We start from the raw sequence: 18,509 nt of genomic DNA, 5'->3' as shown, positions 1-18,509 counted from the left end.
GTGGTCATCTCTGTCGTCGTCTCCCCTAACGTGGTGTTTTGTTGTGCAGGTCAAGTACAAGGAGGCAGGGAAGAAGGAAGCCAGCAGCGCTCTGTACCACCGGCTGCCTGAGACTCTGGAGACGCAGCGAGTTAAAGAGGTCACGGAGCTGCAGAGCGAGGTACTCACATCTGTTATTCACACGCTCAGTCAGCGCTCCGCTGTCCTCGCGCTGTTTCATGTAAAGACACGCTGACTGCACACTCACTGTTTTGTTGTTGCCTTTTCTCAGGCAGAGAGAAGCTCCAACTTTCTTTAAAGGTCCCATGACATGGTGCTCTTTGGATGCTTTTATATAGACCTTAGTGGTCCCCTAATACTGTATCTGAAGTCTCTTTTATATAGACCTTAGTGGTCCCCTAATACTGTACCTGAAGTCTCTTTATATAGACCTTAGTGGTCCCCTAATACTGTATCTGAAGTCTCTTTTATATAGACCTTAGTGGTCCCCTAATACTGTATCTGAAGTCTCTTTTATATAGACCTTAGTGGTTCCCTAATACTGTATCTGAAGTCTCTTTTATATAGGCCTTAGTGGTCCCCTAATACTGTATCTGAAGTCTCTTTTATATAGACCTTAGTGGTTCCCTAATACTGTATCTGAAGTCTCTTTTATATAGGCCTTAGTGGTCCCCTAATACTGTATCTGAAGTCTCTTTTATATAGGCCTTAGTGGTCCCCTAATACTGTATCTGAAGTCTCTTTTATATAGACCTTAGTGGTTCCCTAATACTGTATCTGAAGTCTCTTTTATATAGACCTTAGTGGTTCCCTAATACTGTATCTGAAGTCTCTTTTGTATAGGCCTTAGTGGTCCCCTAATACTGGATCTAAAGTCTCTTTTATATAGACCTTAGTGGTCCCCTAATACTGTATCTGAAGTCTCTTTTATATAGGCCTTAGTGGTCCCCTAATACTGTATCTGAAGTCTCTTTTATATAGACCTTAGTGGTTCCCTAATACTGTATCTGAAGTCTCTTTTATATAGACCTTAGTGGTTCCCTAATACTGTATCTGAAGTCTCTTTTGTATAGGCCTTAGTGGTCCCCTAATACTGGATCTAAAGTCTCTTTTATATAGACCTTAGTGGTCCCCTAATACTGTATCTAAAGTCTCTTTTATATAGATCTTAGTGGTCCCCTAATACTGTATCTGAAGTCTCTCTCCCGAAATTCAGCCTTGGTGCAGAATTACAGCCACTAGAGCCAGTCCCACAATGAGCTTTCCTTAGGATGTACCATTTCTGTGTCTGTAGCTATTGAGGAGGAGAGAGGGGGGGGGGCAAGGTGGAGGGTGGGGGTGTGGCCTTGACCAACTGCCAGTTTGCTCGTTTGAAAGCCATGATGTCTCTCTCTCTCTCTCTCTCATGGGGGGGCCAAATTCTCTGGGCGGGCGAAGCAGAGAAAGGGGAGGTAACCTTGCTCCTTATGACATCATAAGGAGAAGATTCCTGATTGGTCCATCTGAGCTTTCATTTTCTCAAAGTCAGAGCAGGATACCCAGGGCTCGGTTTACACCTATCACCATTTCTAGCCACTGGGGGGCCATAGGCAGGCTGTTAAAAAACCTCAAAGTGAAATTTTCATGCCATGGGACCTTTAAAGAACGAATGAATGAATGAATAATGTTGCGCTTTGAAGACGCCGTGTGTATTTCTGATTCTGTTTGTAGCCGGCGCAGCAGCAGCAGCAGCAGCAGCAGCATTATTATCTCACTGAGGAACTCAAGTGTTTATGTAATAGAGCTCAAATATTCAGCAGACAAACAGCAGTCTGTAATCATGGGAATACCATGCTCTCTTTCTCTCTGCTCTCCTCCACTAACTGAATATGGTGCTTTGAGGTTCAGGGCCCATTTATTAGGGAGTAGCTCATTCATTCTTTCTTTCATTCATTCATTCGTTCTTTCTTTTTGTCCATCTTCTGGCTTCTAATTAGTCTGTTGAAACCATTTTGGAAGATTGCATTGTTCCACCGGCTTCTGTCCCCCCTTCAGAACAAGTACAAGCAGAGCGGGAAGAAGTCAATGTCGTCCAGTCTGTACGCTCAGCTGCCGCAGACGGCCGAGACGCAGCTCGCCGCCAAGATGTCCGACCTGCACAGCGAGGTGAAGAACACAAACATGAACACACACTAGGGCTGCGATCCCATCCACAGTGTACATAAGTAGTTCTCCCTACTACCCTGCACTCTGTTCGGGAAAAGGTCCTCCATTCGGAACACCCTGCAACGTCACCAATGCAGATATCACTTCCTCTATGCATTACCATGGTAACTTAAAGGGATACACCACAGTTTGTTGAAATAGGGCTCATCACGGTCTCCTCTAGCTGTAGATAGGTGGGCCAATGCATTTTTTGTGCATGCATTGTTAGTTAGTCCGGTGCAACACCTGCAGCGCCACCGCTAGTTAGCTTAGCGTAGTGAATGGAATCCAATGTTGCCGGTTAGCATGTTGTGAGTAAAAGTGAGCCAACAAAAGACAAAAAAAACAACCTCATTACTTGCACTGAGCCAAAAAAATGTGTTGGCCCTCCTATCTACAGCCAGGGGAGACCGTGATAAGAACTATTTCAACAAACGGTGGCGTAGTCCTTTAAACACCTGCAATACGTTGCTGCTAATGTGGAAATTTGACTCTACAAAAACTGACACCTTTACATAACTTATTCTATTGAAATGTATGTAACTTCAGACAAAGCGATGGACCATTGTTTTGCCTTCACAGCAAAACGGAGCGAAAGCAGAAAATGCAGAAAATCCATGTTTATGTGCTTCTTTACTAAGTAAATCAATGTCAGACTGACTGACTGACATGTGATGTTCATTTATTTTTAGAAAACAATCAGCTTCCAGTAGGGACAGGCCGATTATCGGCCCGTTTTTTTGGCAGTTTGTAGATTATCTGTATCAGCGTTTTATTTGCCTAATAACTGATAAAGTTAATAAATTAAAAGCGTCTGTCCCTCTGCTTTGGTTTCACTCACCACTGAGTCTGACTTAATGTGCGCCCATATTGCCAAATTTGGTATAATGTCATGTGTATGTTAGGTTTATTGACCATAAATAAAAAAATTTAAAAAAGTGTTGAAAAAAGTGACAAAAACGTTTAAAAAAGCGCCCAAAAGCATCGAAAAAAAAAGTGACAAAAATGTCGGGAAAAGCGCCAACCAATTCATTTTCAATTTTGACCCGCTAGGAACACAAGTTCATGGTCGACAGGAAGACAACGCAAGGGTTAAAGATTTTTATTTTCACTGTCAATTTTAGGTTATTAGTTTCATTAGCTTCTAATAATCGGCATCGGCCTTGAAAAAGCGGAATCAGTCGATCCCTAATTTTAACAAATGTCTCATGATATATTGTCTCTAGAAGTGTATTATTCCATTTTTGTTATTAAAGAAGGAAAAGAAAATTGCAAAACTAAATACTATCGAATCACAATCAGTGAAAATTGCGATACAAATCCGATCGGCGCCCATGTATCGGGAACGAATGGAATCGTGACTAAAGCCTATGGTCCCGGCCCTACCAGGCACACATGAGGACATATATTCCTGGTGATGTGGTATTGTCCCTGACTGACTGTGATGTCCTCTCTGTGCCTCTCTTCGTCCAGAGTAAATACAAAGAGGACGGGATCCGGAGCCGCTCGCACAGCTTCTACTCTCAGCTTCCAGAAACCGCAGAGACCGCGCTCGCTAAAAGCGTCTCCGAGCTGCAGAGCGAGGTAAGTTTCTCCGTCATTTCACTGGATTCCTGCTGTGAGCCACGGAAACACCTGAAATAATAATAATTATAATAATATTCATTTTATTCATAGAGCACTTTTCAAACTCCACGCTACAAAGTGCTTCACAAAACAATAGAACGGAGCAGACATAAAAACGTTGGGATTTTTCAAAAAAAAAAAATATAATACTATTTGGTGTTTTCAAAACTGTGCAGCAGGGGTGTCAAACATACGGCCGGTGGGCCAGAACTGGCCCGCCAAAGTGTCCAATCAGGCCCACTGGATGACTTTGCAAAGTGTGGAAATTGCAGGTGAAGTAATAGCCTGACGAGCCAGCCCCACATCCAGATGTTGAGGTCTGGGAACTCCCCATTGGCCAGGGCTCAATCTGAGGGGCGGGATCAACGGTTGTCTTTCAAATTCCCTCTGCACGCAATAGGATAGCACTCCAACCAATCAGAGCAACGCTGGTCGATAGATTCAACTTTAAACTCCGAACACATCTTCCTTTTTTAAGAATGACTTCAGTGCCGTTCTTTGTTCTTTTCTCAAAGAAAAGCTGAACTCCAAGTCTTCCAGAAGACCGCTGTTCACCAGCAGCCATAAGCTCCGCCCACCGACTCTATACACGATGTGATTGGCCTGAGTAGAGTTTGGTTTGTCCAGCTTGCAAGCCAACAGAGAGTTACTAGACTGACTGAGGGTGCGTCTAGATTTCTAGGCTAAAGAAATAATTAATCCTATTCCAAATTTACCACTTAAATCTCAGAGAATTACGAGTTCTTTTACCGTAAATTGCGAACGTTAAGCTTAGAAATTCTGAGTTTTACAGCGGTTTACTGGACTGTTACCCCTCCTCCCGGGTCGGTAACCTTATTATTTTTCCTACAATGGTCTTAGATCGCTGTCGTAGTAGAAGTTTCTGATCTTTCTGGAGCGGTTTACTGGTCTGGCCAAGGGGGTAAACAAGAATCTGGAAAGCGTACCTCCTATGGGGAGATTCTGAGGCTAACAAGCCATCACCTCCTGTTAGCATCCCATTGACTCCCATTCATTTTGACGTCACTTTGACAGCGAATAACTTTACATTTGTCCGTTGTTTATTTCTAAAGAAAAACGACAATGTATAAAAGGCTCCATTACCTTGTAGCTCACGTTATGGCTCCGTAGCAGACGCTTTTATAACAACAGGCTAACGATTGGGTCATAACCAAGTGACTTACTGTCGCACAGTAAAGGAATTACCGTATAGTACAGTAAACCATTCTGGGCTGTTTCTGAAGCTTTTTTTTTTTAGGTTTTTGTTTCTTTTTTCAAGTTTTTTTTATGGAATTTTTTTTGACATTTTTGTAGCTTCCTTTGGAGTTTTTGGCAATTTTTTTGAGGTTTTTTTTCAACGTTTTTTTGTCTCTTTTTTTATGGAGCCAGGACAGTGACAGTAACCTGTGGTATTGAAAATAAAAATTGGCATTGAAACAACAAATATTGGAACTGAAAAATTTTGAACTGAAATATAAAACACAAACATCAAAAAGTAATAATCTCACAATGCTATTATTTTATTTCACTTTGACATATTTTTGCATTATGATAGGTTTTTCAATGCCAATCTACATTTTTTCTTGATGTCTGACTTTTTGTAGTTTTTTTTTTTATCACGCTGTAGGTTTTACTATGTCTCTGTTTTTTTGTTTCAACTTTCTGTCACTGTTTTGGCGTAGGAGGAGGGGCCTGAGGGGAGGGACAAAGGGGCGTGGTGTACAGGTAATTTGCATAGGCTACTGGGAGAGACCGCAGCTCCACAGGCATCCTCACAGATTACCCATATCTGCAATGGCTTCCACAAGTTCACCTGGAACCTTCAAATCTCAAGTAAGTCTGTTTATTTCTGCCATTTCTTTTCAAGTGAAGCAGGCTGGTTTAGTGTTAACTTTAAATGTAGGCCTAAGCTGTGGCAGAGGTTAGAACTGTTCTCTTAATACATCCATGCTTAGCACACGTCAGCTAACTTGTGGCTAATTGTAGCTAAGTCTCCCGTTGAACAAGCGCTAACGCTAGCTAATACCACATCAGCTAGCCCACTTGGGGGTTTAAAGTGATATTAATAGTGCACTGATGTGTCAGTCTTTAAGAGGGCGCCTGCTAAATCCCTCCAACAGTCTGCATTTATTTTGTACCCACTATATATTTGTACCGATAGACTGTATAACAGTCTGTTTGTACCACGCCCCAGAGGGACCTTGACACTACCAGACTTGTCCAGGACCCTGTGCAGCTTCAAAATGTTCAATTAAACCTTTTTTTCAATTTTGTTTTGGATGCTTATTATGGCCATATGTGCATAACAAATTAAATGCACACCTAAAGTGTGCATTTTATTTACAAAAAAAGTGTAATTGTTTTGTGAAGTATTCTAAAAGCAACTGCAGTCTTTTAACATTACTTGTCAATTACAGGATATACAAGATCTTTTCTTGGAGGGGGACCGTGACAGAAGAGTCTGCCAGTGGAGTACTTTTAACCACCCATCCAGTGCCCTCTGAGGCCGCAGACTGTGGCAGAACTATGTGATTCTTTACACATAAACATGGCAGGACAACACAGGAAAAACATTTTGTTTGTTATTTTAAAATGACAAATACCACTACTACTTTATATGTAGTACTGATTTTTAACCTTAACAATTTTGAAATGACATGCATTTACAGTATGGGCTCCAGCAAAACAGTTAAATCTGTACCTTTTCAGTGAATAACAAATAAATATATTCAAGTAAGAATTTGACTCTATATTTCTTAACAAATTACAGTAAATGCAATGATAATGCATATGAGGGTTAATGTATACTGGCCTATGCAAGGGGTACAAGTCCCATTTCATGACTAAAAACAGTGTAAGTGTAAATAGTCAAAATCCACAGGCGCCGTTGCAGAACTTCCTGAAGCCTTCTCAGCAGTCTCTCCGTAAGCTGCCTCCCAGTCGAAGGTGCCTGTAATTATACACAACTTAGTGAAATCAGATGAGAAATGTAAAGGTTATGCCTTTGAGCCAGAAATACCACAGACATACTAGTTTTTGTTTACAGGCAAGTTTAAACATGTATGTCCAAGTAAACCTTTAACCGATAATATCAGTTTAACAGTTATAAAATATTGTACTGGACTGTTTACATGATAATGTTAACTTATGTTCAGCTAAGGCAGTTTTTCAGTAACTGTTTTCCCAGTTGGAGATGTCAGTAAACGCGTTCTGCCTGTGTGATTTGCCTAGAAACCTGTCAGTCAGCAGCTATACTTGTGATTGGAGGATAGTTATGGGGGAGGGGCGTTCCGTGCCAGGCGGCAGGTAGAGAGAGCGGAGCTCGTTCTCTTAAGACATCCATGACGGAGCTGAGAGATGCAAGCGAGTCAAGCCTCGTGCACCAGCAGTAACACTGGCCTTAGGACTCCTAAAGACAGGAATTACTGGTATTAGCTAGCGTTAGCGCTTGTTCAACGGGAGACTTAGCTACAATTAGCCACAAGTTAGCTGACGTGTGCTAAGCATGGATGTATTAAGAGAACAGTTCTAACCTCTGCCACAGCTTAGGCCTACATTTAAAGTTAACACTAAACCAGCCTGCTTCTACGTGAAAAGAAATGGCAGAAATAAACAGACTTACTTGAGATTTGGAGGTTCCAGGTGAACTTGTGGAAGCCATTGCAGATATGGGTAATCTGTGAGGATGCCTGTGGAGCTGCGGTCTCTCCCAGTAGCCTATGCAAATTACCTGTACACCACGCCCCTTTGTCCCTCCCCTCAGGCCCCTCCTCCCTACGCCAAAACAGTGACAGAAAGTTGAAACTGAAAACCAGTGACATTGTAAAAATCCTGACAGCGTAAAAAAAAAAACTGTCACTGAAAAAAGTCAGACATCAAGAAAAAATGTAGATTGGCATTGAAAAACTATCATAATGCAAAAATATGTCAAAGTGAAATAAAATAATAGCATTGTGAGATTATTACTTTTTGATGTTTGTGTTTTATATTTCAGTTCAAAATCTTTCAGTTCCAATATTTGTTGTTTCAATGCCAATTTTTATTTTCAATACTACAGGTTACTGTCACTGTCCTGGCTCCATATTTTTTTCTACAATTTTTCAAAAAATGTTGTCACTTTTCTCAGTACATGCAGTACATGTGTCCCGGGACCTCCCTAGAATAGTTGGATAGTAACAGCTGATGTCTCCTTCAGGCCAGGTACAAGGAGGCGAGCAGGAAGGATGCGAGCAGCTGTCTGTACCACCAGCTTCCTGAAACTCTGGAGACGCTACACGCTAAAGAGGCGACCGAGCTGCAGAGTCAGGTACACCCACACGCTCACATTAACACGTGTTAGCAAATACACGGTTTAGGCAAATAGTGCGTAAAGTGGCACTGTGGAATACTTATTTTTCTACTGTCGTATAAATCTGTTAAGAATCAGAATCAGAAAAGGTTGGATTGCCACAAGAAGTTACACTTATGTGGAATTTGCCTTGAGGAAAGGTGCATACATAAACAAACTAACTAACAAACATATTAATCATTAACATAAAATAAACAATAAATACCTGGGCCATTTCTAGCTTTTGGCGGGCTCTGTGCAAGATGCGGTTTGGAGGCCCCAATTTCAACCTACGGAAAATGATGATAAAAAAGACAACAATGAGGCTCCTCTACGTCAATAAATGCAACATATAAAAGATTTTCCTCAAACAAGTTTTTCAATTTTTTTAGAACAAAGAAGGCTACTTGCTAGTGGCTGCAGATAAAGACAGGTCATTTTATTTCTCCCTAAATATATCGAGGCTGAACGGGCTGAACTAGCAGCTTTTGGGGGGGGGGGGGCCTATGCATCCGCATAGTCCTCCTATAGGAAGAAACAGCTCTGATAAATACAGAAATAGACAAATATGTACATACAAAGTAACTGTTGCATAAGAAAAAAGGCTGAATGGGTTGGGTGCAAAAAAGTACATGCAATGGGCCGATGTACAGTCCAGGATGAAGGTTAGTGCAAGTTTACATTAGATTCATTACTGTCATTGCACATGTCACAAGTACAGAGCTACGAAATGTACTTGTCTAACCAGAAGTGCTTAAATAACAAATTAAATAAAATGTGCTACAGCATGAATAAATAGCATACTGTTAGCTACAGTATATACAGAGTGCAAGGTGCAATGATATGTAAGTATGTACAGATATGTCTATATGAGTGATTATTACTACAGGTATGTACAGGCTATGACTATGGTCATTCAGAATACATTTGGGGTGGCAGTAGCTCAATCAACCTGTAGTTGGGTTGGGAACCGGTAGGGCCGCTGGTTCAAGTCCCCATACGGACCATATGTATGTATGGTGGTGGACTGGTAGCTGGAGAGGTGCCAGTTCACCTCCTGGGCACTGCCAAGGTGCTCTTGAGCAAGGCACCGAACCCCCAACCCATCGACAACTGCAGCCCCCCGCCCCACACACACTCTGACATCTCTCCCTTAGTGCAGTGTTTCTCAAATGGGGGGACGTGTACCCTAAGGGGTACTTTGGAGGACTGCAGGGGGTACTGTCAGTACCCGATCCGTTCTGTTGTACGAGGATTTACGACACTACCCGATCTGTTCCACGCTAGCCTCCACCGGGAAGCTAACGTTAGTTTAGCTAACGGCTAATTCGGCTGACCGCTAGGTGATTGTAGCGGTCTGCCGTTAGCCTCCACAGGCAAGCTAACGTTAGTTTAGCTAACAGCTAATTCGGCTAACCGCTAGCTGAGACAGCATGTAAACTTTAAAAGACCCTCAAAATAAAACTTGAAAATAAACGTTAACATATATAACAGCTGTTACGTCAGTTCTACTTTACTTGTGCTCATTTAAAATACAATCACTCACTATTTGTCTTTATTGTTATTAATGTAAAGTCTTAATTTAGCTGTAGCCTGCTTCTCCCATTAAGTTTGACTTAACGTTATTTTAATTTTAGACTGAATCTAGCTGTCCGTTCTGCCTGCACGATCCGTTCTGCGCATGCGTTATTTTAGACTGAATCATGGCCGAATTAGCTGTTAGCTAAACTAACGTTAGCTTCCCAGTGGAAGCTAGCGTGGAACAGATCGGGCAGGTCGTAAAACAGTATTATCATCTGCGCATGCATGAACATCTTGCATGCGCAGAACGGATCGTGCAGGCGGCACGGATCGGGTACTGACGGGTACGTGAGCGCTTTTTAAAAGTTGTAAAAGTCACTAATTTCGACCTGTTCTTGCCTTCCTTCCTTCCTTCCTTCCTTCCTTCCTTCCTTTTTTTACTGTCTAATTTTTTTCTCCAAGTTTGTCGAAGTTTTTGTCCAAAAAAGCCTTTTTCAAGGTTTTTTTCACTTTCTTTCGAAGTTTTTATTACTATTTTCCACCTATTCTTGCCTTACTTCCTTCTTTCTACCGACTTTTTCCAAGCGTTTTTCTTTTTTACGTTTTTTTGGCCTTTTTTCATCAGCATTTAATGATTTTTTCAGTGACATGGCTGTTGTGTAGTAAATCTATCGCTGGTCAGGGGGGTACTTGGCTTAAAGTCACAATTCAAATGGGGTACATTATTGAAAAAAGTTTGAGAACCACTGCCTTAGTGCATATATAGGTACTGAGCATGTGTGTGTAATGTGTATTTTAACAACACAGTGAACACATTGTAATTTCCCTTGCAGGATTAATAAAGTATAAATTATTATTATTAAATAACGATACAGTATGTGCGTGTAGTGACTGGGGAGGCTTACTGCTTACTATTTACAAGTGGAGTTCAAAGGAATTGGCCTTAACCCGTTACTATCGCATTCCTTTTGACAGCCCTGATATTTATTTATTCATTTCATATTGACTGAAATGGACTTTCTTTCTTTCATTCATTCATTCATACCAGTGGCTTTTTTCATGTTTAAGTGAATGTATGACACGTGATCTCTCCGTCTCTTTGTGTGTCCTCTCCAGCTGAAGTACAAGGAAGGAGGTCAGAAAGAGCGGAGCAGCAGCCTGTACTCGGCGCTGCCGGAGACCGAAGAGATGAAGGTCGCCAAAGCCGCCATGGAGCTTCAGAGTGAGGTGGGTGGCGGGGGGGCGGGATCACAGCTGGAGGTCATGTTCTGCATGCCGGAGAGGAAATTTAATCCTGACAAAGTGTCTCTGGAGGAGGGGGACTCAAGTTTAAAGTTAATTATTTATAGTCACTTACAGGAACACGCCGACTTATTGAGACTTCAGCTTATTCCCCGTATCCCCCAGAGTTCGATAAGTCCAAACATACCCTTCTCACCTCCATGTGTGTCCTAACTCTGTCAGACACCCCCAGCACTAGCCTAGCTTAGCACAGATCCTGGAGGTAACCGGCTACATCTAGCCTAGCTTAGCACAGATCCTGGAGGTAACCGGCTCCATCTAGCCTAGCTTAGCACAGATCCTGGAGGTAACCGGCTCCATCTAGCCTACCTTAGCACAGACCCTGGAGGTAACCGGCTCCATCTAGCCTAGCTTAGCACAGATCCTGGAGGTAACCGGCTCCATCTAGCCTAGCTTAGCACAGATCCTGGAGGTAACCGGCTCCATCCAGCCTAGCTTAGCACAGATCCTGGAGGTAACCGGCTCCATCTAGCCTAGCTTAGCACAGATCCTGGAGGTAACCGGCTCCATCTAGCCTAGCTTAGCACAGATCCTGAAGTTAACCGGCTCCATCTAGCCTAGCTTAGCACAGATCCTGAAGTTAACCGGCTCCATCTAGCCTAGCTTAGCACAGATCCTGGAGGTAACCGGCTCCATCTAGCCTAGCTTAGCACAGATCCTGGAGGTAACCGGCCCATCTACCCTAGCTTCGCACAGATCCTGGAGGTAACCGGCTCCATCTAGCCTAGCTTAGCACAGATCCTGGAGGTAACCGGCTCCATCTAGCCTAGCTTAGCACAGATCCTGGAGGTAACCGGCTCCATCTAGCCTAGTTTAGCACAGATCCTGGAGGTAACCGGCTCCATCTAGCCTAGCTTAGCACAGATCCTGGAGGTAACCGGCTCCATCTAGCCTAGCTTAGCACAGATCCTGGAGGTAACCGGCTCCATCTAGCCTAGCTTAGCACAGATCCTGGAGGTAACCGGCTCCATCTAGCCTAGCTTAGCACAGATCCTGGGGTAACCGGCTCCATCTAGCCTAGCTTAGCACAGACCCTGGAGGTAACCGGCTCCATCCAGCCTAGCTTAGCACAGATCCTGGGGGTAACCGGCTCCATCTAGCCTAGCTTAGCACAGATCCTGGAGGTAACCGGCTCCATCTAGCCTAGCTTAGCACAGATCCTGGAGGTAACCGTCTCCATCTAGCCTAGCTTAGCACAGATCCTGGAGGTAACCAGCTCCATCTAGCCTATTGCTCCCAATAAGTGACAAAATAACGCCAACATGTTCCTATTTACATGTTGTGATTTGTAGAGTCACAGCGTGTACAAATAACAACGTCACATGACACACAGCCATCTTCTGACCATATACATACGGTATAAGAGCTCCTCCTAAGTATATATGTGTTTGTGTGTTGCAGAATAAATACAAGCAGAAAGGCAGACAGGAGATCAGCTGCAGTGTTTTCCACCAAATGGCGGAGACCAAAGAGACGGAGTTTGTTAAGCACATCTCTGAACTTCAGAGCCAGGTGAGTCCGTGTCAGCGTGTCAATAGGCTCGTTCCAGATGAGCCTGGTCTGCGCACGGTCCATCAGCGGCGATCGGCGCCCGTTAAATTTGTTTCCGACTTGATCCCGACTTGCTCTGACGTCAAGCGAGGCGCAGTTCATATCGAAAGAGCCTGACGTTGAGATATTCTTGCGTGGAAATGAAGACAACAGTTCTTTTTTAGTATTGTTTTACACACCATTAGGCTCATATTCTGTTTGTTGTCTTGTATTTGTATCATGTTGTATGTGTTGATTTTTACAGGTTAGGTGCCCAAGATGTAAATGTCCCAACTTGTGTTACAATCAAGTTAATATTGATATCTAGTACACGTGTTTTTGTATCGATCTCGTAGACGAAGTACCAGAAGGAGCGAGAGGATCTGGCCGCCCCGTTGTTCTCTCTGCTGCCGGAGACTCTGGAGACTCAGTTTGTGAAGGAGATGGCTGAGACCCACAGCCAGGTAACAGCTTTTAGTCATCATCTCGTGGGGACAGAAATCTGTTTAATGGGGACAAAAAGCTGTCCCTGTAAATGAAACCAATAATTCATTAAGACTGGCATTATTCTTCATTATTCTGTATTTGTTCTTAGCCTCAACACATCTCATGTTCAACACCAGAGTCTGAGGAAGCTCCGAACTTCCAGGATTAAAGTTGCAAATTTACGAGAAAAAACTCCCGACATTCTCTGAGATTATAAAGTCCTAGTCTCGCATTGCCAGCCCGGAGGAAGGTCTGGCTAGTCCACACAGAGTTCCTGGATGGGAGAAAAACGTGCTCTGGTTTATCGGCATTTCTTTAAACCAATCACAATCACGGAGCCACGGTGCCTCTGCTAAATAGCCTCTGGAAGGAACTTGTTTTGGTGGAACGTGTGTACGTGCAAAAGTAGTTTTAGTCGTGCAACAGAAAACTTTAAACCAATCAGCAAACAAGTTTATGTTTTATTAAACTAGGACTCTGCAATTAATTGATCGCGATAGTTTGATCGCGATTTGGATTTCAGCTCATTAACGATCATGAAAACAATGTCACTGAGGAAAACGACTATTTTTTCGCATGTGTTTTTGCAAGTAAACTCTTTATTTTGTCTTGTGTTCTGACGGGGAATTCAAAAAGGAAAAGTATGAAAGGAAATGTCCCAGTTGAAGGTGTTTTCACTGTTAATTTAACTGTTTTACTTCAATAAATGCAACATCTTTTAATAAGTCAATGAAGAAACTGTGTTAAATAATGACAATTTCAATATTGGCTAAAAATAATTGTGATTGTAATTTATTCCCTAAAGAAGCAGCGCTGTATTAAACCATCAACCTTCGTCCCCGGCTACACAGGTCTAAATAAACCTGATTACTGAACAAACTCAATACAATTCTGTGTGTTATTCTGTGGAGTTTTTTTGTGATTGTTGGGGGCAAAAATCCTTGATTATGCGGAACGTTTTCTTAAAAAATGTGATGGAATATTAGGGATATTTGTGCAATTTTATGCGATGAAATTGCGGGAACTTGCAAAAACTGCAGTTTGATGAAAAAGAGAAAAAAAATTCCCCCCAACACCCTTCTTTTTTTTAAACTTAATTTCCAAAAATAGTTTACAGATATTCAGTCATTGCAATAAGTAAACAAATAAGTTACAAATAATATATACAAATAATATAATATTAAAGTAAAAATAAAAGTAATAGTCTAAACAGAGGGAAATAAAAGATACAAAAGAGACAGACTTTCAAAAATCGTTAATAATATAGACAGCAGGAGCACTTACACATCAGATATTAAGAGAGCTTTCTTATTGGATACCAACTTAAGAGACTCAGAGTACAACATGTCAAATTCAACCTCCAACAGCCTGCTTTACGATGACGTAATTACGTCACTTCATAACGTTCCCATGGCAACAGGGGAAAATGGCTGCTCTTGTGTGAAGTAAACGCATATTTTTTACTTCCTGCTAAGATATATGTGACTTTTTTGCAACGAAAATGCGGTGGATTATGAAATCATGCAAGCCCCGCATATTTTGCGCGGAAATCGGCAATTTATGCGACGAAAGTGCGGAATATTTGAAAAAATGCGCTGAATTATGCGATCGCATAATCACGTTTTTCTGGAGGGACTGGTTATTCATTCTATAAGAAATAAAGGAAACTAAGCTCACAGTGAAATAGTAACCAGTGATGGTGTACTTGATGTCCCTGTGCAGTAGCTGATCTGGTAGCGTTGCTGTTTGTGTTGCCAGAGTAAATACAAGGAGGCGGGGAAGAAGACGCTGGTGAACTGTCTGTACTCTCTGCTGCCTGAGACCAAAGACACTCAACATGCCAAGGAGCAGAGCCAGCTGCACAGCGAGGTACACAGGGGGCCTCACTCGCTGCGAACACGTTGAAACCTATGGGATTCATACACTCACCTGAAGGATTATTAGGAACACCTGTTAAATTTCTCTTTGAAAGGGGGGGTCAAATGCGGTATTAGTATGGCGTTCCTAATAATCCTTTAGGTGAGTGTACATGGGATTCTGCTTACTCAGTGACATACTGTATGCGCATGGCTAACACAACGTCAGATGTTGGGGGAAATATCTAAAGCGAGTCCTGGGGTTACCCTGTTTTTTTGTCTTGCATTGCCAACTCTATCCCCACGGCGCTGGGGAGGAAGGTCTGGCTACACCACAGATGCATTCTGGGATAGGAGAAAAAAACACTCTGTGTTGTTTGCCTTTCTATAAAGTAGGGCTGCCACCTCTTAGTCGATTAGTCGACTAATCGGTCGTTTTGGTCTTAGTCGACTAAGATTTCTTTAGTTGATAAGTCATTTTTTATGCTTATTCGTGCTTAATTACTCATTTCCAAGAAACTTCTGAGCACATTTATGGTAAACACAAGATTTAAAGTGGTGCTTTTGCAGGATTAATTGTGGAGAAACTCAATTTTACAGATGGTTAATTAACTACATTTATATCGTGCTTTTCTAGTCTTAACCACCTCTCAAAGCGCACAGCTCTGTCAATTAAATCAACTAATCGATTAGTCGACAAAATCGTATAAGTGTTAGTCGACTAAGAATTTCTTTAGTCGAGGACAGCCCTACTTTAAAGGGGGAACTACCGTATTTCCTCAAATAAAAGCCGGGGCCTTTATTTACCTGAACTGCAGACGGTACCAGGCTTGTATTTGAAGCAGGCTTTTATTAGAGGCAGGCCTTTATTTATAATTCCATCTGTTTGATAAGTATAAGTATTTTAAATAAACTGTTTTAAATGAAAACCCATAGCGTTCCTAGTGGACAGAGATCATTCATTTTTTAAGAAACCTTTGCATTAGCTTAATTTACCTTAACTGAACAGCTTCGGAGTCATTGGAATGGTTATATGACTTTTTTTCGGGTTGAGTGGTGGTCGTCTCGCTTCCCCCCTAGGACCTGTGAGCGGAAAAACCACCTTTGCAACTTTTGCAGCTTTTTCACTTTGTAAACCTATAATGTGCACAAAAAAAGATATATAACACAATAAAGGAAAGGGGAAAAGCCAATACGCATAATATGAGCACTTTAAAAGAGTTGGTTTGTGACTCACAGTTTGGTGTTTGTAATATTTTGCACAGTAAAACGTGTTATGTTGTGTTGCAGAAAGCGTACAGGGAGGAGGGTAAGAAGGAGGCCGGCTGCAGTCTGTACGCCCAGATGCCCCAAACCATCGAGACCGTCTTCGCCAAAGAGCTGACCAAGACGCAGAGCGATGTGAGTCACAGTGTGAAGACTGCTGTTTGCAAACTATTGACTAGCTTCAAACCGTGTCTTACCGTGCAAAGAAAACCAAACTAAGGGACTCATTTTTACTCTAAAACTGTAAGCCCTCTCATGCTGTAAGAAGCTTTTGGGTAAATCAAATCAAATTGTGTAATCCTACATTTGTTCATATTAAAAGTAGAGATTTAAAGTGATCGGAGCAGCTACAGAGCTGTAGCTCCACCCGCAGACATCAAACATCACCGAGCAGATTGCCGCCATTACTGCAGTTTGCACAAAATCACAGTAAGTAAAGAGCAGCGTTTTGAGGGTATTTATGATGCATATTTAATTAGGAGTAATTCTGATTGGACATCATCAGACTGGTTGGATTGCAATCCACCCTGGAACTCAAAGGTGAGAGTTTAGAGAGGAGCAGCAGGCGAGGGGAGACCGTGGTTTCTGAGTACAGAGCACAATGCGAGGTATTTAAAGAGAGACATCCCCAAGATACTCTCTGTTTAACACACACACACACACACACACACACACACACACAGAGAGCGAGAGGGAGTGTGTTTTGTGCCAGTGTGTTAGTATCATTTTGTCTGCTGAGGCGTGAACACAGAGAGCAGCTGTGTTGTGCTCCGCCGCCTGAGGACACAGACACTGACCTACTGCGTGCACACACACACACATAGGCACACACACACACATACACAGGCACACACACACACATAGGCACACACACACACACATACACAGGCACACACACACACACATAGGCACACACACACACACACACACACACACACACACACTCAAGACAAACAGCAGTGGCAGGTTGAAGCTGACACCTCTGAACTACAGAGAGCAGACAATCTGCTGACTGAAGTCTGATGAACAGCGTTTTAGTTTCCGCGGCGTCCCAGACACACGAGGTGTATTGTTCGGCGCCAGTCGGCCCGGAGGGCAGGAAACCAAAGCTCGGGGTAACAAACTAGGGCACCGGCCCCCGATGCTTTTCTGGTTTCCTGTCTGTTGACCGAGCAATGTGGCGCTAACTGGAGCGTAAAACGGAGACTACCTAAACAACGGCGCCCCCCGACTGTCTGCAACACACTGATACAATCCCACTGACCTCTGACCCACTGGCTGACGGATCTAGAGCAGGAGGAAACGTTATTTAAAATGTATTGTCTACCTGTATCACACTCCTTTCTGGAAGCTCACAATAATAAATTAGTATGCTCAGACTGGTCAGGGATATTTGAAATGACTCCTCACATGTTGCTGCACAGAGAATATCAGCTTCTGGCTTCAAACAGACGCTTCAGAGTTCATTCTTTCAATCGCATCAGACTTAAAAACTCTTTCATACGTCAGTCTATCCTCTTGGTAAACCAGCTACGTTAAATCCAGTGCGATGTTTAGTCAGGGTTACAAGTCTCCAAGACCTTGTCTGTGTGTATGTTCTTGTCATTCTCTGTTGTTATACATGTATGCTCTGTTTCCTTACTTGGGTGTTTATGTCATTTGTGGTAATGTGTCATGTATGTCCTTCGGCGTTATTCATCTTATGTATGTCTCTATGTATGTCTATGTTCTCTTTTTTTATATGAGCGACCCAGGGATGCAAAAAGAATTTCAGTCCTGGCTGACAATAAAAGTTGTATCATACCGTATCATATCGTACAGTATTGTATCGTACCATACCATACCGTATAGTATAGTACCGTACCGTATCGTACCGTATCGTACCGTATCATATCGTACAGTATCGTATCGTACCATACCATACCGTATAGTATAGTACCGTACCGGATCGTACCGTATCGTACCGTACAGTATTGTATCGTACCGTATTGTATAGTATCGTATCGTCGTATCGTATTGTATAGTGTCGTATCGTATTGTATAGTATTGTATCGTACCATACCGTACTGTACTGTATCGTATCGTACCGTACCATATAGTATAATACCGTATCATACCGGATCATACCGTATCATACCGTATCGTACCGTACCATACTGTACCGTACCGTATAGTATTGTATCGTATTGTATAGTATCGTATCGTATCATATCGTATCGTACAGTATTGTATCGTACCGTATCATACAGTATTGTATCGTATTGTATCATATCGTATCGTACAGTATTGTATCGTACCGTATCATACAGTATTGTATCGTATTGTATAATATAGTATCGTACCGTATTGTATAGTATAGTATCGTACCGTACCGTATAGTATTGTATCGTATTGTATAGTATCGTATCGTA

The 18,509-nt window shown here is 42.3% G+C and overlaps 1 protein-coding gene across 5 annotated transcripts in view; it reads left to right on the top strand.

Annotated features, from left to right (window-relative positions):
- LOC120552564 (nebulette-like) overlaps positions 1-18,509 on the top strand; it is a 67,036-nt gene that overhangs the window by 14,384 nt on the left and 34,143 nt on the right. For all 5 annotated transcript variants that reach the window (XM_039790732.1, XM_039790731.1, XM_039790730.1 and 2 more), the window contains exons 6-14: positions 50-160; positions 2,035-2,145; positions 3,658-3,768; positions 8,006-8,116; positions 10,775-10,885; positions 12,362-12,472; positions 12,847-12,954; positions 14,735-14,845; positions 16,123-16,233. In XM_039790732.1, coding sequence (XP_039646666.1) covers positions 50-160; positions 2,035-2,145; positions 3,658-3,768; positions 8,006-8,116; positions 10,775-10,885; positions 12,362-12,472; positions 12,847-12,954; positions 14,735-14,845; positions 16,123-16,233 — 996 coding nt within the window. The remainder of the gene's footprint in view (positions 1-49; positions 161-2,034; positions 2,146-3,657; positions 3,769-8,005; positions 8,117-10,774; positions 10,886-12,361; positions 12,473-12,846; positions 12,955-14,734; positions 14,846-16,122; positions 16,234-18,509) is intronic.

Source organism: Perca fluviatilis, chromosome 22, assembly GCF_010015445.1.
Source record: "Perca fluviatilis chromosome 22, GENO_Pfluv_1.0, whole genome shotgun sequence".
Lineage (NCBI taxonomy): Eukaryota > Metazoa > Chordata > Actinopteri > Perciformes > Percidae > Perca > Perca fluviatilis.
Note: the sequence above shows the minus strand (reverse complement) of the source record. Positions and strands in the feature narration are given on the sequence as shown.